General features: G+C 42.6%; 1 protein-coding gene across 2 annotated transcripts in view; it reads right to left on the bottom strand.

Moving 5' to 3' along the window:
• LOC309560272 (uncharacterized protein) overlaps window positions 1–21,212 on the bottom strand; it is a 182,978-nt gene extending 161,766 nt beyond the window's left edge. For both annotated transcript variants that reach the window (XM_082263857.1, XM_082263858.1), the window contains exon 1: window positions 21,101–21,212. In XM_082263857.1, the coding sequence (XP_082119983.1) occupies window positions 21,101–21,152 (52 nt within the window). In that variant the 5' untranslated portion in view covers window positions 21,153–21,212. The remainder of the gene's footprint in view (window positions 1–21,100) is intronic.
• Window positions 21,213–21,588: the final 376 nt, after the last annotated feature.

Here is a 21,588-nt window from a genome sequence, read left to right as displayed (position 1 = left end):
TTTAACTGCAGACTTTCAGCTTTAATTTGAGAGTATTTACATCCAAATCAGGTGAAAGGTGTGGGAATTACAACAGTTTGTATATGTGCCTCACACTTTTTAAGGGACCAAAAGTAATGGGACAATTGGCTGCTCAGCTGTTCCATGGCCAGGTGTGTGTTATTCCCTCATTATCCCATTTATAATGAGCAGATAAAAGGTCCAGAGTTAATTTCAAGTGTGCTATTTGCATTTGGAATCTGTTGCTGTCAACTATGAATATGACACCCAAAGAGCTGTCACTATCAGTGAAGCAAACCATCATTAGGCTGAAAAAACAAACAAACCCATCAGAGAGATAGCAAAAACATTAGGTGTGGCCAAATCAACTGTTTGGAACATCCTTAAAAAGAAAGAACGCACCGGTGAGCTCAGCAACACCAAAAGACCCGAAAGACCACGGAAAACAACTGTGGTGGATGACCGAATAATTCTTTCCCTAGTGAAGAAAACACCCTGCACAACAGTTGGCCAGATCAAGAACACTCTCCAGGAGGTAGGTGTATGTGTGTCAAAGTCAACAATCAAGAGAAGACTTCACCAGAGTGAATACAGAGGGTTCACCACAAGATGTAAACCATTGGTGAGCCTCAAAAACTGGAAGGCCAGATTAGAGTTTGCCAAACAACATCTAAAAAAGCCTTCACAGTTCTGGAACAACATCCTATGGACAGATGAGACCAAGATCAACTTGTACCAGAGTGATGAGAAGAGAAGAGTATGGAGAAGGAAAGGAACTGCTCATGATCCAAAGCATACCACCTCATCAGTGAAGCATGGTGGTGGTAGTGTCATGGCGTGAGCATGTATGGCTGCCAATGGAACTGGTTCTCTTGTATTTATTGATGATGTGACTGCTGACAAAAGCAGCAGGATGAATTCTGAAGTGTTTCGGGCAATATTATCTGCTCATATTCAGCCAAATGCTTCAGAACTCATTGGACGGTGCTTCACAGTGCAGATGGACAATGACCCGAAGCATACTGCGAAAGCAACCAAAGAGTTTTTTAAGGGAAAGAAGTGGAAGGTTATGCAATGGCCAAGTCAATCACCTGACCTGAATCCGATTGAGCATGCATTTCACTTGCTGAAGACAAAACTGAAGGGAAAATGCCCCAAGAACAAGCAGGAACTGACGACAGTTGCAGTAGAGGCCTGGCAGAGCATCACCAGGGATGAAACCCAGCGTCTGGTGATGTCTATGCGTTCCAGACTTCAGGCTGTAATTGACTGCAAAGGATTTGCAACCAAGTATTAAAAAGTGAAAGTTTGATTTATGATTGTTAATCTGTCCCATTACTTTTGGTCCCTTAAAAAGTGGGAGGCACATATACAAACTGTTGTAATTCCTAAACCGTTCACCTGATTTGGATGTAAATACCCTCAAATTAAAGCTGAAAGTCTGCAGTTAAAGTACATTGTTTCATTTCAAATTCATTGTGGTGGTGTATAGAGCCAAAAAGATTAGAATTGTGTCGATGTCCCATTATTTATGGACCTGACTGTAGGTGCCTCTGTTTTCAGAACATATTTTATGGTCTGAGAGGTATTAAGTGATTTTCTAGCAAAAAAAATGCAGATTTTAACAAAAGGTTAAAATAAATGCTCCACGCGTGACATGGTTAAAGGCTTACTCCACCTTTTCCCCCGTATTTGGGGTGTCATGTCAGGTGGTGCCAAGTAGAACCCCTCCAGCCCCAAAACACGTCCACCCTTCTCATGACAGTGTGCCGGGGGTTCATCTCCCACTGTCACTTTTTAATTTTTTCACGGCTGTGCGGGGTTCTACCTGATCTGTGAACGAATGGACCACAAGTCCCAACTTCCACTGTGGCAGATGGACTTGTAGTTCTCAACAGAATACAAGTGGTGTTATCAGCGAACAAGTTGTCCATTGACACTTATTCTAGCTCTGTAACTGAATTCCCAGTCAGACAATAAACTGGAGCTTGGCATTGAACTCACCTGTAAGGGGTTGGTACTCCTTTTAGGGAGATCGCTCTCCTGGGTGAGGTAGTTTAGTCCTTTATAATGTAGAGCCGGAAGAGCCCAGAAAGCAATGGGAAAATGCTACCCCTAGTATACTTTTACATAGGCTTGTAGCCTTTGGAAGTTACCCCTTCAGGGTAGGCCTGGTACAGGCTCCATTGGAGAACCCACCTATGAGGACCTACAGTGAGAACAATGAAAGAGCTGAGTGGCCATTCTTCGGTAATGTTTGACTTGCACTGTGTGGAATTATTGATGTTGGGACAAAAAGGGGGAAAAAGGAAGTATATCTTCACCATAACTGTTCAATTTGCTTCATGCTTCAGTAAAGCCCTTAAAAGGCTGACTGTTTAGTTCTTTATAATCTAGAGCTGGAAATGCACAGAGAGCAATGGGGAAAGGCTACCCCTAGTATACTGCCATATACAGCTTGTAGCCCTGGGAAGTGAACCCTTCGGGGTAGGCCTGGAACAATCTCCATTGGAGAACCCATATATGAAAACATACATTGAAAACAATTGAAGAGTTGGCTGGCCATTCTTTGTTAATGGTGGATTCGGCACTGTCTGAAATTATTGAGGTCGGGAAACAAAAGAGGCAAAGGAAGTGTTGACCAATAACTGTTTAAAATGCTTCTGCTACATCAAAGTGGTTAAAAGGCTGAATGTTTAGTCCTTTATAATCTAGAGCTGGAAGAGCCTAGAGAGCAAGGGGGAAAGGCTACCCCTAGTATACTGCCATTTAAACTTGTAGCCTTATAAAGTGAACCCTTCAGGATAGGCCTGGAACAAGCTTCATTGGAGAACCTACTTATGGGGACCTACAGTGAGAACAATGGAAGAGTTGGGTGGCCTTACTATGGTAATGTTGTACCTGCACTCTGTAGAATTATTGATGTCGGGACAAAAAGGGAGGAAGAGTTGACCAAGAACTGTTCATTATGCTCCTGCTACAGTAAAGCTGTTAAAAGGCTGAACCTGTGGATATTCCTGAGTTCTAGAAGTGGGCCTCAAGCTTGGACAATGAGTAACCAAAGATGACAGAACTTTTCCATGTTACAAACGGGTGTGTACCCTATATCATTTCTGAGCAGGATGATGGTGGGAAGGGCCCTTGGCCAGCATGGTCGTTCCTGTTGGCGAATTGGTGCCCTGCTTACACACCATCCACTGACCCTGGTTGTAATGCTTTGCAGGCTTATATCAAAGACGTCAACCTATGACGAAACGCGTCGGATGGTACCAGACGTGAGGTCAACATGCCCCCTATCTGTGCTGGCTCTGTTTGCTACAGGAAGGACGCGGGACGCCGCGGTCCTCTTTTCAGCCTCGTGGAATGCCATGTCAATGCGCTTTTACCTGCTTTGTATGTAAGTGACATTTTAATAAATTATTTTACTTTATTTTACTGGATTACGCTATGTGCCTCCACCCTTTTATTTTTTTGCAAATATACCTAATCTTGCTGGGTGTCTGACTGAACTTTTGAGGACTATCTGTCTGGGAGGTGATCCATGCCAGCTTATGACCCTGGGGACAGCGATATGCTTCACGCTCTTGAGGCCACTTCATTAGCTTGAATGGCCATGGATTTCTGGTAAGCAGCCTCCTACCCCTTTGCACTTGGGTGCTCCCTTCTGTTTTCTTGCTGCTTTCACGAAAGAGGGAACTTTAGGATCATCTTATGTCTACTGGGACTTGTGGTGCACTCCTGGGTTCAGCATTTCATTTGTCTTTTTTATATGGACTTTTTCTATATGGACTTTTTTTCACATATCTGCTTGTTTTTTTGTATATAATTCCATTACATTTATATTGTATATGTTGCTGTCAATTTTGCGATATATGTCATTTGTTGATCTAGCGCTACACATTTTTGTATATATATTGCAGGCTTATATGCAAAAAAATAAACAAATACACGAATTAAATGCACATTTTTTTGCTGCAAATATACAGTATATGCGTTATTGTTTTTTTTCCAAAAAAGTGGACTCCTTTAAAGCAAGCACTGTGAGGGATTTTTGGTTGCATTTAAGGTATATACAGTATCCACTATATGCATGATGTGGGGTGATGCACGTAGAAGTGGAAGCCGCTCACCAGACATTTCAGCGGAGGAATGTAAAGGGGTGGAGATGTCACAATCTTCCTGTTGTTTTCCTGCGTGTGTGGGAACACAATAAACAGAATACTAGCACTTCTACGGAGAAGACTAGCACACTATAATGCCTGCCTAAAATACAATATGTAGAGAAAGTTACTTGTTTCCAAACCAGACTCAGTATAGTAATCCCTCCCCGCTAAACTTCTGGAAAAAATACATGCACAGCAATTATTATTCTTCAACACAATAAAAAGGCGACCACAGATTTTAAGATAAACATTTGGAAGTGTCAAAGATAATTTTAGCTGCACATAATAGCTGTGCATGCGATTTCCTCTCTATATAACACACATATTTTTGTAGAGAGAAGGGGCGGAGTATAGGCTCGTTCACACTTGCAGTGCTCTTTGAAGAGTGCTCTATGTTCAGATTACTCTTCTGAGAGCATTTGACAGGTGGTAAGGAGGGGTTTATTGGGGGCGTAGCAACAGGGGATATAATCTTGACCTTGGCTGTGAAGCAAAGCATCATGGCCGTAACATGTGTAGACTTCTGCCTTCTGCCTCCGCAGCTAAAGAGGATAGTGGCTGGGGGAGGGGGGATTTCCACCCCTCCAACCTTACGTGTGAATGAGCCCTTGGGCTAGGTTTACATTAGCGTCAAAAGCAGGTGTTTCATCTGCTTTTTTCAAGCCTCAGTAACGCCTTTCAGTGCTACAGAGCGACGGTTATGTGCATTGCAGTGGACAGGTTTGTCCACATGGTTGGGTTTGCCGAGTTTCACTTTGCATTGCGCCAAACTTTATCCAACATGGAGGGTTGGGCTGGCTTTACTGCTCCCCAACTGTCTCCAGTCATGTCAATGTAAACGTGCTGAAAATGCTCCACAAACACCTCACAAATGCCCTTATAGCAATTACAGGGCGTTTGAGATGCGTTTACAAAGCATTACAAGCTGAGATGATAGTACATGAATCCATAAAGTAGAAAACCAACACAGAGGAGGTGTCTGAAAAGCGCACATGCAGAATGCATAAAAACGCGTTAGGCACGTTAATCAGTGTCCATAGTATTAAACATTTCAATGTAAGTCTAAACAAGCCTCAACAAGGCTCCTTGCACACTTTACTACCCCCCAAACTTTTCTTATTGTAATTTTTCATTGTTGGACCCACACGCAACTGCAAGCCAAGCGTTTGTCTCACAGTTGTAGCATGGCACCATTCACATACATGGTAGAGTTTCACAATCGGTGTTGTGTTGTCCTACCATGTCCACTTGTAGGCAGCAGGGCCCTATTAACTCATGGGTATCCCTGGACTCTTCCAGGGATCCCAGGGGAATAGAAGCCCCATGATAATCTTGCATTACACCATGCTTACCAACTGTCCCGAATTTTCCAGAACAGTCACGCTTTTTACTAAGCTGTCCTGGGATGACCCAGAATCTAGGCTGCAGCGACAGCAGCAGCCTGCCACTGGACTATATCTACAATGTGAATGACATCTCCCCCCGCTACTTGTTTAAAATTGATTTTATTGAAAGTACTAATAAATATATAAATTCTATCATATAGTTATACTTTAATTCTTGAGAGTAGCTGTGTAAATTGGGGCAGGGTGGTAGGGGCCCCAGAGCATTGCTTGGCCTAGGGGCCCTTGATGCTAATGAGATGGTTCTAGGAGGTAGGGCCTGAGTTGGGTACCTTGTATCGAGAGGAAATACTCGCACACAGTTTATAGCATACTGTTATCCTTTACAAAATTCTTGCACAGTTTGGCTGCAGCAATAGATAAATCTACTTCAAAGCTTCAAAGTTCCAGCCCACACATCCCTTTCCTGAGGCACAGAACGCTGGGGATTGGCATGTGGGTGGGCAGACAGAGGGGTAGGGGTGGGAGGAGAAGGAGCAAATCAAGTGCTTTCTCCTCTTCTGTCTGTATATGGGGATGGGGCCCTTGCACATCCTTATGCAGCCAGTGGTTATGGTACTCGTTTACTTGGGGAGCTACAGTCCATTATGACTGATGCGTAAGAGTTTCAATGCAGTTTGAAACCCAGACACACGGTTCAAAACCCAGAATGTCCAGGTGAATCCCTGATGGGTGGCAACCCTATCGGGCTCTCAGTCTCCGAACTGCTCACTTGAGTGTCGGAAGTGAAGCAGGAGCCTTCCCTGAGCTATTCCTACTCACCTGGAACCTGACCTTGTGCTAAGCAAAGTCCCTCACAATTGGGTTCCTCTCCCTATCCCACAGTTGCCAGAAGTGCACCAAAATGATGTGGAACTCCTTATTTTAAAGGTTTCCTCACCCAAAATGGCAACTGAAGTCTCTAAATTGTTTAGTGCCTTAAGAGAGGACACTGAACCGAGTCTCTAATAAGGCCTCTTACACACTATGCGAAAATCAGAAGAAAAATTCCATACCAGGCACGATCGTTCGATTTTCGCATAGTGTATTCACAACTTTCGATATCTGATTCCGACTTTGCAAACTAATATTTCCGAAGGGACAAACACCAAAAATGTTCTTGTACATGTAGCACTGTCCCCGTAGGGCTTGCTGTGTGATGACTTTTTGGGTCTCCTCTTATTACCTGCAGACAGTACTAGGGGACAGTTCACTTATCCATCCTTACTCCTAGTTGCTCGTTACTCAATGAACAGTCCAGGGGATTTTGTTTTGTATTCATTGTAGAACTTGGATGGGAGAAGGGAATAGTGGGATGCTCCAACTTGGACTATTCACAGTAGATAGGGACAACTCTCACTTGGCCTCACCGGGTTGTATAGAAGAATTAAGTCCTCTTGCTCTCTCTAGCAGCAGGCTTGATGCAGCTACACTATCTTCAGGACACTCTCTAGCATCCCCTTGAATGACACTCGTCCACTGACTCTTCTAGCAGAAGGGGTGGTCCTCTCAGGACAGAGTCAGAGTCAGCTCTGCAGGACATCTGGGTTAAGCTCCTCTCTAACTCTTAGGGCCTCAGGTTCGACCATAGGAGGCCGCATGGCAGCTTCTACAGAGGAGTGGTAGCCGCCCCTTCCCTTCGGGACCCTGCTCTCCAGCAGAAAGACCCTGAGCACATGTGCCCTTGGCATTTATACAGTATCCCAGCATGCACTTTCCTATGCCAATCACCAGGGCTGTAACAAGTGCCCTCACTTGTCAGGTTTCCTCCCACTTTCCAATATGCCTCCCTATTGGACCAGTGTGAAACACTTAAGACAAGCTGAGCTGCACGTGAGCACCATGAGCAGACCTCACTAATAGAGCCTGCTCTCTGGTAGGCAGAGAGCAATATAAATTTACCTGGCAATCTCTCTGGTAAGCAGAAAGACCCAAAAGCGATACTCTCTCTTCTAGAACATACCTAGGAGGGTGCTACAAACATGAACAGAACAAACAATTTTCATTCAATGTGTACCCTTTTTGTACAATTTTTGTTTGAGAAATATCAGATAAGAAAGACTGCGCATGATCAGAAACAACAAATAAATAACAAAATAAAGCCTTTGTTGTACCAGAATTTTCTAACATTATTTCTAACCTCGGTTCTAACTGTGAAACATCGAGGAAAACCAGGCGAACGTGCGCCCGATTTTCTTATAGTGTGGACCCATCTTTAGGGTCTATTTCCATTACAAGTCTCTCCCTTCCATGCAATAATGGAATTCTCATGAAAACTCAAAAAAAGTGTGAACCCAGGGCCATCTTACCGAATGGGCATGCTGGGCAGTTGCCCGCAACCCAGCCCCGACCAAGCATTAGTCCCGATTACCCCGTGCATCCCGCCGCTGAACTTAGCAGGTGGCAAGCACCTGCCCGGGGCCCTTTAATGCTCTTAAGATGGCACTGTGTGAACCACCACTACTAATTTTATAAGCAGGGCTGTGCCATAACAAGAATATACAAACAAAAGAGAAAGAATTTAAAGCAAAAAAGTGTCCAAAAAAAGTCCTTATGCAATAACAAAAATGAAAGGGCAGAATATAGAATATTTGACACAGTCCTGACCTCAGTATCTGAGGAAAGGGATTTAGGAGTAATTATTTCAGAAGACTTAAAGGTGGGAAGACAATGTAATAGAGCAGCACGAAATGCCAGCAGAATGCTTGGATGTATAGGGAGAGGTATAAGCAGTAGAAAGAGAGAAGTGCTTATGCCGCTGTACAGAACACTGGTGAGACCTCACTTGGAGTATTGTGCGCAGTACTGGAGGCCATATCTCCAGAAGGACATAGATACTCTAGAGAGAGTTCAGAGAAGAGCTACTAAACTAGTACATGGATTGCAGGAAAAAAAACTTACCAGGAAAGGTTAAAGGACCTTAACATGTATAGCTTGGAAGAAAGAAGAGACAGAGGGGATATGATAGAAACTTTTAAATACATAAAGGGAATCAACTCGGTAAAGGAGGAGAGCATATTTAAAAGAAGAAAAACTACCACAAGAGGACACAGTCTTAAATTAGAGGGGCAAAGGTTTAAAAGTAATATGAGGAAGTATTAGTTTACTGAGAGAGTAGTGGATGCATGGAATAACCTTCCTGCAGAAGTGGTAGCTGCAAATACAGTGAAGGAGTTTAAGCATGCATGGGATAGGCATAAGGCTATCCTTCATATAAGATAGGGCCAGGGACTATTCATAGGATTCAGATATATTGGGCAGACTAGATGGGCCAAATGGTTCTTATCTGCCGACACATTCTATGTTTCTATGAAAGAGGTTGTAAACCCCCTTAAAAAAAACAAAAAAAAAACCCCTGTAACAGAAAGACATAATGAGCTAGTATGCGTCGGCTACAAGCTCATTATGAAATACTTACCTTAGAAAGAAACCCTTCCAGTGGCGCCCACACACCGCTGAGACAGCGGATATGTTCACCCGTCTTCCTTCCAGATTCATGTCCTCCGACCTTCTGATTGTACGAAGCTGCGATGAGGTCACTCCTGCATATCAGTGCGGGAGCCGTCATTCATTGCACGTTCCTTCAGAGCGCATGCACCAGTGATGTCACTGGATGCATGTACAGTAAATATCGACTAAATTGTGCATGTTTAGGAGATATTTACAGTACCTATAGGTAAGCCTTATCATAGGCTTACCTATAGGTACAAGTTACAGAGGAGGGTTTACTTCCTATTTAAGATCCTTAATGGTGCAGTAGTAAATAGAAAGTCCACTGAAGTTCGACAGAAATCCTTCTAAAGTGCCACCAATAATACAACATCCTCTGAAGTGAGTCCATAGTGATCACCATAAATGCTGTGAGACAACGCTCCCCTTAGGTATACACTCACCGGGGGATGAGTCCTTAAAGCAGAACTTCCCCTTTTGGGTGGAGCTCCACTTTAATATCACTCCACTGGAAGCATCAATGTATGCTTTTCTTCAGAGGTTGTGGGAAACATTCAGATTTTTCTACTCCTTAAACTTCAGAACGGCAATCATTTTGTTTAACCACACCGCAGTTTGGTTTAAAACGACGCAACCTGTGCCACAAAAGCTGAGCTGTTCATAGGGCTGGAGATACAAAGACTCATGAAGGGGAATCTTCTTTTCATATTGTTTTATTTTTTCACATATTTATTGTACATATTTCCTGAGCGCAGGGTGAAGTGAGAGTAATGGCGTTAGGCCACCTGCAGATGGGAAGGCTAACGAGACCTACCTACAAGCTTGTAGGTGGACGGTCTGGGGCAGTACTGTTCCCTGGCCGCCCCTGTAAAAGGAGTCTAATGGATTGTTTTCTACAAATATTATCAAACATATGTTCTGCATTAGTGCACTGTGAATACTTGAATAAATGTTTTGGCGTGTCACTTTAAAACTGACTATTTGTTACACAAGCACTAATCAGTTGTGGAAGGCAAATGTCAGGAGTGTGTTATCCTCCTGCTCCTCATTCCAGCATCCTGATTTTGGCTGTGGCATTCCCCTTGTCTGTCTGTCTGTCCTCCTGCAAGGTGATTGATGTGGTCAGCCTCTGGGTGGAGACCAAACATGATTTAAGCTAGCCAAGCCTGCAGTCTCACGCTTGTGATAGTGTATGTAATACGTGTTCTAAGCTCTGTGTCGGTCTGTCCTGCTCTGCTGTTTGAATTCCCCTATTTATGACCTTGGATCGGATATCGACTATTCTCTGGACTCTGCCTGCCTTTTGACTATGGATTGACCGCCAATCATATTTGGTGTACGGTTATCTTTCTCATGATGTACCCATAAAGTCCACACAACTGTATACAACTGTTCTTTATTATGGATTGATCCCAACTATTCTGCACCTCGCCTGCCTTGTACCTGGACCATCATTAAACGACTCTGCCTGTCTGCCAACCACAAGTACCCATTTGCTTTGCTCAGGCTGTGCCTGCCCCGTTGTGGTGACCAGGCACTATAGCAGTCTGTAAAAGACCTTGGGGCAACCGAGTACTTTTAGGCCTGCTTGCCTTATTGGAAAGGGTGCTATAGGTGAAGAACACAGTAGCCAGCTACAGTGTCTGAACACCTGCATTAGAGGTAAGCATGACAGCAACACGAGTCTTCATAGCACTAGCAAAAATGCCTTGAGCCTCACTCTGGGGAGTGTGCTTGTTAAAAACAGGCTATTGAGCTATAGTTTTATCACCTCCAACTGCCCACCTAGATAAGAACATGCAGCCACTCAGGGTTGTATACATGCCATGGAAAAATGTAATCCCTTGTCAGATTTAGGGGGCAGTACCGCTGCTGAATCTGACTCAAGGAAATTGTCAAATACTGTATTGGCTAACTTTTTAAAATCAGGTGCTTACCCGTGCCTTGGATCCACTGCTGTCTTACCGCAGTTAGTCGCCGGCACTGCATCCTTGCATATGGGAGCTGGCTGTTGCTTCTTGAGGAACCACAGCCAGCTCCCTAGTGCACATGCTTGAACTCGCTTTGAGAATGGTCTTGCAGCCAACTGGTATATGGCGCAGAAGACTGCCAGAGGGGAAAAGCAGGGCAATAGACATCATCTTTGCCGCAGTGAGGATTTAGGAAAGGGGAGCAGGTACTGATAAAAATTGGTACCCCCCCCCCACCCAAGAAAAAAAAAAAAACCTATAACTCAGTTACAGGCTGGGGGGAGGGAACAAACCAGCAGAACTTCTAGGAGAAACTTTTTAGTATCCTCAAAAATATCCAACGTAAATTTTTGCAGACATGGCCTAAATATGCCCTTCCTTCTCTGTACCCAGCAAGCCTATCATATCTTTAACCTCCTATCTGGATTGGGTCCCGAGTTTGTGGGGGGGGACCCCTCAATGCCCCAAACTTACCCTTTCACCCCTCTTCTTCCCTCTCATATCCCTTCCCAGTTAACTCATTCTGACTATTCAACCCTCTCGAGGCTTCCAGTTATAATGTCTGTTTATAACCTTTGGTGTGGATTTATACTGCTTGCCTCTTGATGGTTCCTACTAATTTGTTGTTCTAATTTCCTTATCTTAGCTAGTTGTCACTGCCCCTGTGTGGGCTTAACAGCTATTGTGATTTCTATACTCGAAATTCCCAATAAAATCACTGAACCAAAAGTTTGAAGTTAATCCTAAAATTCAAATGGCATTCCATTCATAAATCTAGATGTCCCAAGATGAATCTGAATTTCAATGTTATTTTTGGCAGTTCAAATTTCCCAAAAAATGCTCCTTGTAGAAATGGATCAAACTCTAATGCTGGCCATACACGTATAGATTTTCATTTGAACAATGTTTGTTTAATTTTTTATTTCAGTTATCTCCCAACTGGCGGCCCTTTGCTTGCTTTAATCCTGCCCTTGAGTCTTTATTCCCTCCACTGTCAGCAACAGTGGGGCATAGTTCCTGTCATGGACACCAACAACGGGGCACTATTTCCTCCACTGACACCAGCGATAGAGCACTATTAGTCCCACTGACACCAACAATAGGGCTCTATTCCTCCCACTGACACCAACAACAATAGAGAACTATTCCCCCCACTGACACCAACAACAATAGAGAACTATTCCCCCCACTGACACCAAAATCGGGGCATTATTCCCCTCATTGACACCAACAATGAAGCACTATTTCTCCCACTGCAACCAACAATGGAGCACTATTCCTCCCACTGACACCAATAACGGAGCCCTATTCCTCCCACTGAAACCAACAATAGGGCTCTATTCCTCCCACTGATACCAACAATGGAGCACTATTCCTCCCACTGATACCAACAATGGAACACTATTCGTCCCACTGACACCAATAATGGGAGCACAATTCCTCCCACTGACATAAAAAATGGGGCACTATTCCTCCCACTGATACCAACAAGGGAGCACTATTCCTCCCACTGATACCAACAAGGGAGCACTATTCCTCCCACTGATACCAACAATGGAATACTATTCGTCCCACTGACACCAATGATGGGAGCACTATTCCTCCCACTGACATCAAAGATGGGGCTCTATTCCTCCCACTGATACCAACAAGGGAGCACTATTCCTCCCACTGACACCAATGATGGGGCTCTATTCCTTCCTTATATTAACGATGGGGGCACTATTCCTCCCCCTAATATCAAAGAGGGAGAGCTGTTAACTCCCACTGACCACAGTCCGAGTCCCCTTAAAAGTACAGTAAACTGTCCCTTCAGTTAGAAAGTTTGGAGACCCCTGTTTTAATTGTTAATGGGGTAAATTCAACATTTGTTTTCGACCAGTGTGATGGGAAAACTAAAAGGAGCAGAAACTTTTCTCAATCAAACTAATTTTTGGACAGTGTACGTGGTTTTCGTTCAGAAATTACATTACCTTTAAAATCGAATGTTAAAAGCAAGTGAAATTTTTAAAACGACATTAGCCCATTCATCGAGTATACAAGGAATTTTCGTACGAATATTCTCATCCGAAAATCTATATGTGTGTATGGCCAACATTAGATTACTATTCATCCCTCTTGTGGAGGTCTGTCCCAGGAAAGGGTGTCCTCGACATGGTCCCCAGAGGCTACCAATCTCAGCGCCGCACATCAATGTGTCCTGAAAAAAATCTAAAAGATTGGACAAACGATGCAACAGCCATAGATGGAGCGCAATTCACTAGGGGTAACATTTTAACAAATTAGCTTAAAAATGTTGGCAGCTATGCTGAGTGTTAGTTCGGTAGTCTGTTTTCTTTAGTGCGGTCTTGGTTGCATAGATGTCTCGGGCTGCACTCTGCCCTCCTCTCTCATTACACCTTCTGTGCTATTACTTCCTTCTGTCACTGCTTAGCACTGATGGATCCTATTTCTGTACTGACTCACTGTGGTGCACCTGCATCCTGCCCAGCTCTGCTGTACTCATCATTCCCTCTCTGTGTATATCCTATCCAACGGCTGTTATTCTGAATTCACTGGCTTACTGAATAATCCAGTGCAAGCATGCAGCTAGTGAAGACAGAGGAAAGTCAATGACAATGCTCCCATCGGTGTGATTTCTCGTTACAGGATGCTATTGCATGCTACTTTTGTATCTTACTCCATAGAGAGTCATTTGTTTCATCTGTTCAGCAGTCATTTGCTACTCCTAGTGATTCATTGCCAATAGACATGTGGAAGACAAAAAAAATTAGTTTAATTTAATTTAGATTAGTTAACCTATTTATTTAGATTCGTTAAATTCAGTTGATTAGTTGAATTCATATTCGGAATTAGTTTCCTTTATTATTTCAGATTGTGTCCATTTTCCTGATTTTTATTCCTTTCATTTAGATTCATTAGTTTTGTTAAATTCGATTGATTAGTTGAATTAGTATTCAGAATTCGTTTCCTGCATTATTTCAGATTTGTTTAGGTTTTCCTTAATTTTTGGCTTTTGTTTAGATTAGTTCGTTTTGTTAAATTTAGTTGATTAGTTGAATTCGTAGTCTAAATTAGTTTCCTCCATTATTTCAGATTTGTTTAGGTTTTCCTTAATTTTTGGCTTTTGTTTAGATTTCTAATTTTTCTAAATTCAGTTGATTAGTTGAATTTGTATTTGGAAATGGTTTCCTTTAATATTTCCAATTTTTTTCAATTTCCCTGATTTTTTTTCCTTTGGTTTAGATTCATTCGTTTTGTTAAATTTGGTTGATTAGTTAAATTCGTATTCGAAATTAGTTTCCTTTATTATTTCAGATTTTCCTTAATTTTTTGCTTTTGTTTAGACTCATTCATTTTCTTAAATATGGTTGATTAGTTTAATTTTTATTCGGAATTAGTTTACCTATTATTTCACATTTTTTGGATTTTCCTGTTTTTTTTTTTTTTTTTCCATCGAAACTATCAACCTGAAAAATTTCAAAGCGGCTGAATCTAAAAATGTCTATTTTTTCGATTCGAAAATGGCTGCTGAAATGGTTTTCTACATAAATAACATTTACAATTGAGGCAAAAAAGTTCTATATTTCCATATTTCTATATAAAATCCAAGACGATTTTAATGTGTATTGAAATAAGGAGAGGCTTTCATCTTCATCTAGCCAGTCTGCCATACAGGTCCTTCTCAAAAAATTAGCATATTGTGATAAAGTTCATTATTTTCTGTAATGTAATGATAAACAGACTTTCATATATTTTAGATTCATTACACACAACTGAAGTAGTGCAAGCCTTTTTTTTGTTTAAATATTGATGATTTTGGCATACAGCTCATGAAAAACCAAAATTCCTATCTCAAAAAATTAGCATATCATGAAAAGGTTCTCTAAACGAGCTATTAACCTAATCATCTGAATCAACTAATTAACTCTAAACACCTGCAAAAGATTCCTGAGGCTTTTAAAAAGTCCCAGCCTGGTTCATTACTCAAAACCGCAATCATGGGTAAGACTGCCGACCTGACTGCTGTCCAGAAGGCCATCATTGACACCCTCAAGCAAGAGGGTAAGACACAGAAAGAAATTTCTGAACGAATAGGCTGTTCCCAGAGTGCTGTATCAAGGCACCTCAGTGGGAAGTCTGTGGGAAGGAAAAAGTGTGGCAGAAAACGCTGCACAACGAGAAGAGGTGACCGGACCCTGAGGAAGATTGTGGAGAAGGACCGATTCCAGACCTTGGGGGACCCGCGGAAGCAGTGGACTGAGTCTTGAGTAGAAACATCTAGAGCCACCGTGTACAGGCGTGTGCAGGAAATGGGCTACAGGTGCCGCATTCCCCAGGTCAAGCCACTTTTGAACCAGAAACAGCGGCAGAAGCGCCTGACCTGGGCTACAGAGAAGCAGCACTGGACTGTTGCTCAGTGGTCCAAAGTACTTTTTTCGGATGAAAGCAAATTTTGCATGTCATTCGGAAATCAAGGTGCCAGAGTCTGGAGGAAGACTGGGGAGAGGGAAATGCCAAAATGCCTGAAGTCCAGTGTCAAGTACCCACAGTCAGTGATGGTCTGGGGTGCCATGTCAGCTGCTGGTGTTGGTCCACTGTGTTTTATCAAGGGCAGGGTCAATGCAGCTAGCTATCAGGAGATTTTGGAGCACTTCATGCTTCCATCTGCTGAAAAGCTTTATGGAGATGAAGATTTCATTTTTCAGCTCGACCTGGCACCTGCTCACAGTGCCAAAACCACTGGTAAATGGTTTACTTTCCATGGTATTACTGTGCTCAATTGGCCTGCCAACTCTCCTGACCTGAACCCCATAGAGCATATGTGGGATGTTGTGAAGAGAAAGTTGAGAGACGCAAGACCCAACACTCTGGATGAGCTCAAGGCCGCTATCGAAGCATCCTGGGTCTCCATAACACCTCAGCAGTGCCACAGGCTGATCGCCTCCATGCCACGCCGCATTGAAGCAGTCATTTATGCAAAAGGATTCCCGACCAAGTATTGAGTGCATAACTGAACATAATTATTTGAAGGTTGACTTTTTTTGTATTAAAAACACTTTTCTTTTATTGGTCGGATGAAATATGCTAATTTTTTGAGATAGGAATTTTGGTTTTTCATGAGCTGTATGCCAAAATCATCAATATTAAAACAATAAAAGGCTTGCACTACTTCAGTTGTGTGTAATGAATCTAAAATATATGAAAGTATAATGTTTATCAGTACATTACAGAAAATAATGAACTTTATCACCATATGCTAATTTTTTGAGAAGGACCTGTATTAGAGGCCACATAAGTGGAGGCCTGCAGTAATGGTTATCATTCTCGAAAATTGTCCCATCTACACACAGGATCTCTGGTGCTTAGTCAGGGTGACCAACCATTTGGTTGTTATTTATACACATTGATCTTGTTGCTATTAATTATAAGTTCATTCAAATGCGTGAAGTGTTATAAATTAATACAAGTAATATCTTGCTTTCAACATTTTACTATGCAAAATACTGTGCAGAAGTTTTAGCTAGCTGAGAAAAAATAATGTCAAGTACAAATGATTTCAAATATATATATTTTACTGGTTTCTTTTTATCAATTTTACACATGCAAAGTGAACGAACAAAAGAAAAATATTCACCAAATGATTAAAATCAATCTTTAACCACCTCCCACCCGGGCCATAGTACATATACGGCCGGGTGGGAGTCTCGTCCTTCTGAATGGACGTTCCGGAACGTCCTTCAGAAGGAGAGAGATCGCGCCGCTGTCCCTAGGACACAGAGCAACAAGACTCGGCAGGAGGGCCCTGTGATTAGCCCTCCTGATCACATGACGGCTGTGACCAATCACAGCCGTCATGTAATGTCAATACAGCCGTTGTAACGGCTTCAATCTCTTCTCCTCCTGACAGATCCTGTCAGTGAGGAGAAGATCAGAGGATCGATTCTGCAGCCGGGGTGATCAGTGAGTATTTCTAATTACTCACTGATCACAGGGGGGGTCTGTGCTGGTAATCAGATGATTGATTACCAGTGCAGCCCTGGGGGGAGGGGATGCCACTAGAGCCACCAGGGATGCCCACCCATGACCACCAGGGATGCCCACCATGACCACCAGGGATGGCAAACAGGGCTCAGAGAGCCTGCCAGTGGTGCCCCCCTATCAGTGCTGCCCACCAATGCCATCTATCAGTGCTGCCCACCAGTGCCCGTTATTGCCATCTATCAGTGCCGCCCACCAGTGCCCATTATTGCCCACCAGTGCTGCCTATCAGTGCCCATCAGTGCCCCCCATCAGTGCCGATCAGTGCCTCCCATCAGTGCCACCCATCAGTGCCCATCAGTGCCGCCTATCAGTGCCCATCAGTGCCGCCCATCAGTGCCCATCAGTGCTGCCTATCAGTGCCCATCAGCGCTGCATATCAGTGCTATCTATCAGTGCCACATATCAGTGCCCATCAGTGCTGCATATCAGTGCTACCTATCAGTGCCCATCAGTGCTGCATATCAGTGCCACCCCATCAGTGCCACCCCATCAGTGCCTGTCAGTGCGGCGTCATCAGTGCTCATCAGTGCAGGAAAAAACTTATCTATTTACAAAATTTTAAAACCTAAACAAAAAAACTTTTTTTTTTTTTCAAACTTTTCGGTCTTTTTTTATTTGTGCACCAAAAAAGAAAAAACCTGGCGGTGATCAAATATCACCAAAAGAAAGCTCTATTTGTGGGGAAAAAATGACATAAATTTGGTTTAGGTACAGTGTTGCATGACCGTGCAATTGTCATTCAAAATGCAACAGCGGTAAAAGCTGAAAATTGGTCTGGGAAGGAAGGGGGTTTAAGTGTCCAGTATTGAGGTAGTTAAATCACCTTTTGCTTAAAAAAAAAAAAAACGGTATTAATTTGAATTGGTACACTAATAAGACACACGGTCTTTGATTTCAGCAATATGTTTACAGTTCGAATTCCCGTTCGAATAGAATTTAATTTGAAATTTGAACGAATTTAGAGTGGAAGTAAAGTCTTATTTTTTAATTGTACCTACAGGTAAGTCTATAATAAGGCTTACATGTAGGTACTGTGAATATCTCCTAAACTTGCACAGTTTAGGAGATATTCAGAGTGCATGAAGCCCATGACGTCATCGGTGAATGCGCTCTGAAGGTCTGGCTTACCGTGCCGGACCTTCAGCGCTGGTGTCGTAAACGGCGGCTCCTGCGCACATGCCCGGGAGTGACGTCATCGCACCTCCGGCCACTCATAGCTTCTGATCCTGTGAACCCGGAATAAACTCCGGGGAAGATGTCAGCTTTCTCAGCAGTGTGCGGGCACTGCTGGAGGGCTTTTTTCTAAGGTAAGTATTTCATAATGAGCTAGTATGCGATGCCAACTTTACTTTCTGGTTCTCTTATTTACCTCCTACATGTTGAGCGCCATATCCTGTTTGGGGAGGGTCATTTGTAATAACACCCCCCAAAAAAAGAGGGAACACAGGTTATATCTCACATTTGAGAACTATGGGCCTCCAAATGCACAACACCCTGCAGAGTTGAGATGCAAACGATTTTTCTTATGGGCAAGTTGGACACAAGTTTTCACATAATCGCAAAACACAAAAGCAACAATTTACATGGGCTCCAAGGCCTTGTTCACAACATAGTCAGTTTTTCTGCATATCACTCAGCAAACAGTTAGGCCTTATTCATACTTTGTGTAACAGGAACTCTAGTTCCCACTTGCGATTTTGCGTGGACGATATTTATGTGAAGCCCATTCACTTCAATGGGCTGCTGTATGCGCATTTGTCCCTCAAAAGAAGCTCCTGCACCTTTTTGGGTGACAAGCTTCACGTGATTTTTTAATGGCGTGTTTTGCTGAAAATGCAGCGCAATACTATCGTGTAGCAAAACCGCACCGCAATTGGGGTGCCATTTAAAATAAATGACACCCTTTCCTTTGATGTCTGGCTAGAGATGCAACTTTACTGACTGGTACCATACAAAAACACACAGAGGGCTTACCGGACGTAGCGCATTATCTAAATAATTTATTGGATAAAAACATGGTAAGTATTATACTCACAAAGTTGCAATTATTAAAAGCACATCACAGATCTCAGCATGTTCCGTCTGATTGTATCAACTTATCCAAAAGAAACTGAAGACCCCGTGGGCTGACATGTTTCGAGGGATTCCTCTTCCTCAGTGTGTTTTTGTATGGTTGCAGTCCTGTAGACTTCCCCAAGTCTTTAAGTCCCGGTTCACATATGTGCGATGACAGACATCGCATGTGATTCAGAGCGCACTGCTCTAAAAATCACATGCGATGTCTGTGCGATGCAAATTCAGCCATACAGACTGTATGGCTGAATTTGCATCGCATTTGGACACAACTTGCACAGGACCCTTGCTTGGGTCTGCACCAGAATCGGATCGCATGGGTGTTCACACCTATGAGATCCAATTCATGTCCGAACTGACAGTTCGCACTGAGACTTGCGAACTGATCTGGGAGTGTTGTTAAGTTTGTATTGACACCCCCAACGATTCGCATATAGCAGTGTGAAGTCTCATGCATTACATAGATCAAAAAATGTTCATAGTAAACAGCATGAAGGGAAAACTATTTAGATCATTGATAGGGAACCTTGGCACACCAGATGTTTTGGAACTACATTTCCCATAATGCTCATGCACTCTACAGTGTAGTTAAGCATCATGGGAAATGTAGTTCCAAAACATCTGGGGTGCCAAGGTTCGCCATCACTGATTTAGATGAAGAGAGTAGAGACTATGCATGTATACAAGGAAAGAATATGTTTCAGGACTTTTATGTACAGTGAGCAGTAGATAAAGATAGCATGGGGAAAAAAAAAAAAAAATATATATATTATTTCCTATATTGATCTAAAGCAGCATCACTGTGCACCTGCAATATTTAGATGGAAAGGTGATACTATGCATTTATACAAGGAAAGAACATGTTTCAGGACTTTTATAAACATGAGCAGTAGATAAAGATAGCATGGAAAAAAAAAAAATATATATATATATATATATATATTATTTTATTTATATCATATATTGATCTAAAGCAGCATCACTGTGCACCTGCAATATTTAAATAAAGAAGTGATACTATGCATTTATACAAAGAAAGAACATGTATTGAGAGTTTCAGGACTTTTATAAACCGTGAGCTTTAGATAAAGATAGCATAAGAAAAAAATAAATATACATTATATATTTTATTTATATCATATATTGATCTAAAGCAGCAGCAATGTGCACCTGCTATAAAAAAAAAAAAAGAGGGACAAACACAAAGGATGGCAAACCATCCCTGGCTATATAACAGACAAGGGCACCTTTCCCACCCATAACATCACAGGATCAGATACGGAGAACTTTATATATTATGGAGAAGGAGCAGTCCATGATTTTGTATTTATGGAATGGTACTAAACTGATAAACATAGCGCATTATCCGATATCTACCAAATCACACCCCTCACCACCAGATCTGGACAATCAGAAATCAAATGGATGGTTTGCCATGGGTAACTGCTCTTTGGCGTCTTTAGCTGGATATCGGAAAATTTGCCCTGGCATGTCCGGCAGTTGCCTTTTAACAATGGCCAATATATGTGACCAATGGGTGGCTATTTTATACAACATCTGGGCTGAATAAGTAAAACAGCAGTTGTATACTACACCTGAATAGATCCCGAATGTGAGAAGCGTTGGGTTGCCAAAGACAAGGGCACCATATTTTTTCTCTTACTATGCACTATTTTGGGCATCATCAAGGCAAATTGTTGCATCTCTGATTGTACAATCTCCTTTATATCTAGCAATAAATATTCCATGCAAGTGCCTGCCTGATTGCATAAAAATGGATTGGATATTTTTTTTTTGTTTATTAAACATAGTTTTGGTAAATGGAATGTTGATTGTACGGTTCAGGTTGTAACGTGTATGGTGAGCCTTAGTCACTGTTCTGGGCATCGTTTACTGGTGAGCCCAAGTCACTGTTCTGACCATCGTTTACCAGTTATCCTTTCTCTAGTGACCCACATGAAGAATACATAGTAGTTCCTAATTTCTGTGACCCCACACACAAAGCCATCAGTCTTACCTTGGCACAGCGGCAGAGGGAAGAGGAATAAAAACATCCATTGGGTGCCCATCACAGCTGGGTAGTAAATCCTGAGTGCTCACCAGTTTGCGGGCACCTCTGTGAGTTTCCCACCCCCACACAGCTCCGTCCCCATCACACAGTCAGAGAATGAGTGAGGTCACAGCCAGGGAAGTGCCCCCCCATCCTATATCATTGTAGGACAAACTGCACCCTATCCACTTCCTGACTGCAGACAATAGGGAGAGCCTGAGAACCGACCGGCCTGGAGGGGGGGTGGAGAGAGAAGGGAAATATTACACAGCTACAGATCCAAAATATGACAGGAGACTGGATCAGGCTGAAAGATTTCAGGACACACTATACATACGCTCTGCATCTTCGCAAATGGACAATTCGTGGCGCCGCCCATTGCGCCAGAGTGCTATAATGTTATCAGCAGGTTAGGGGATGACCAGATTACAGCTCTCCATCTATGGAGGAACTAA

Source organism: Pelophylax lessonae (genome assembly GCF_965119305.1).
Source record: "Pelophylax lessonae genome assembly, chromosome: 7".
NCBI lineage: Eukaryota > Metazoa > Chordata > Amphibia > Anura > Ranidae > Pelophylax > Pelophylax lessonae.
Note: the sequence above shows the minus strand (reverse complement) of the source record. Positions and strands in the feature narration are given on the sequence as shown.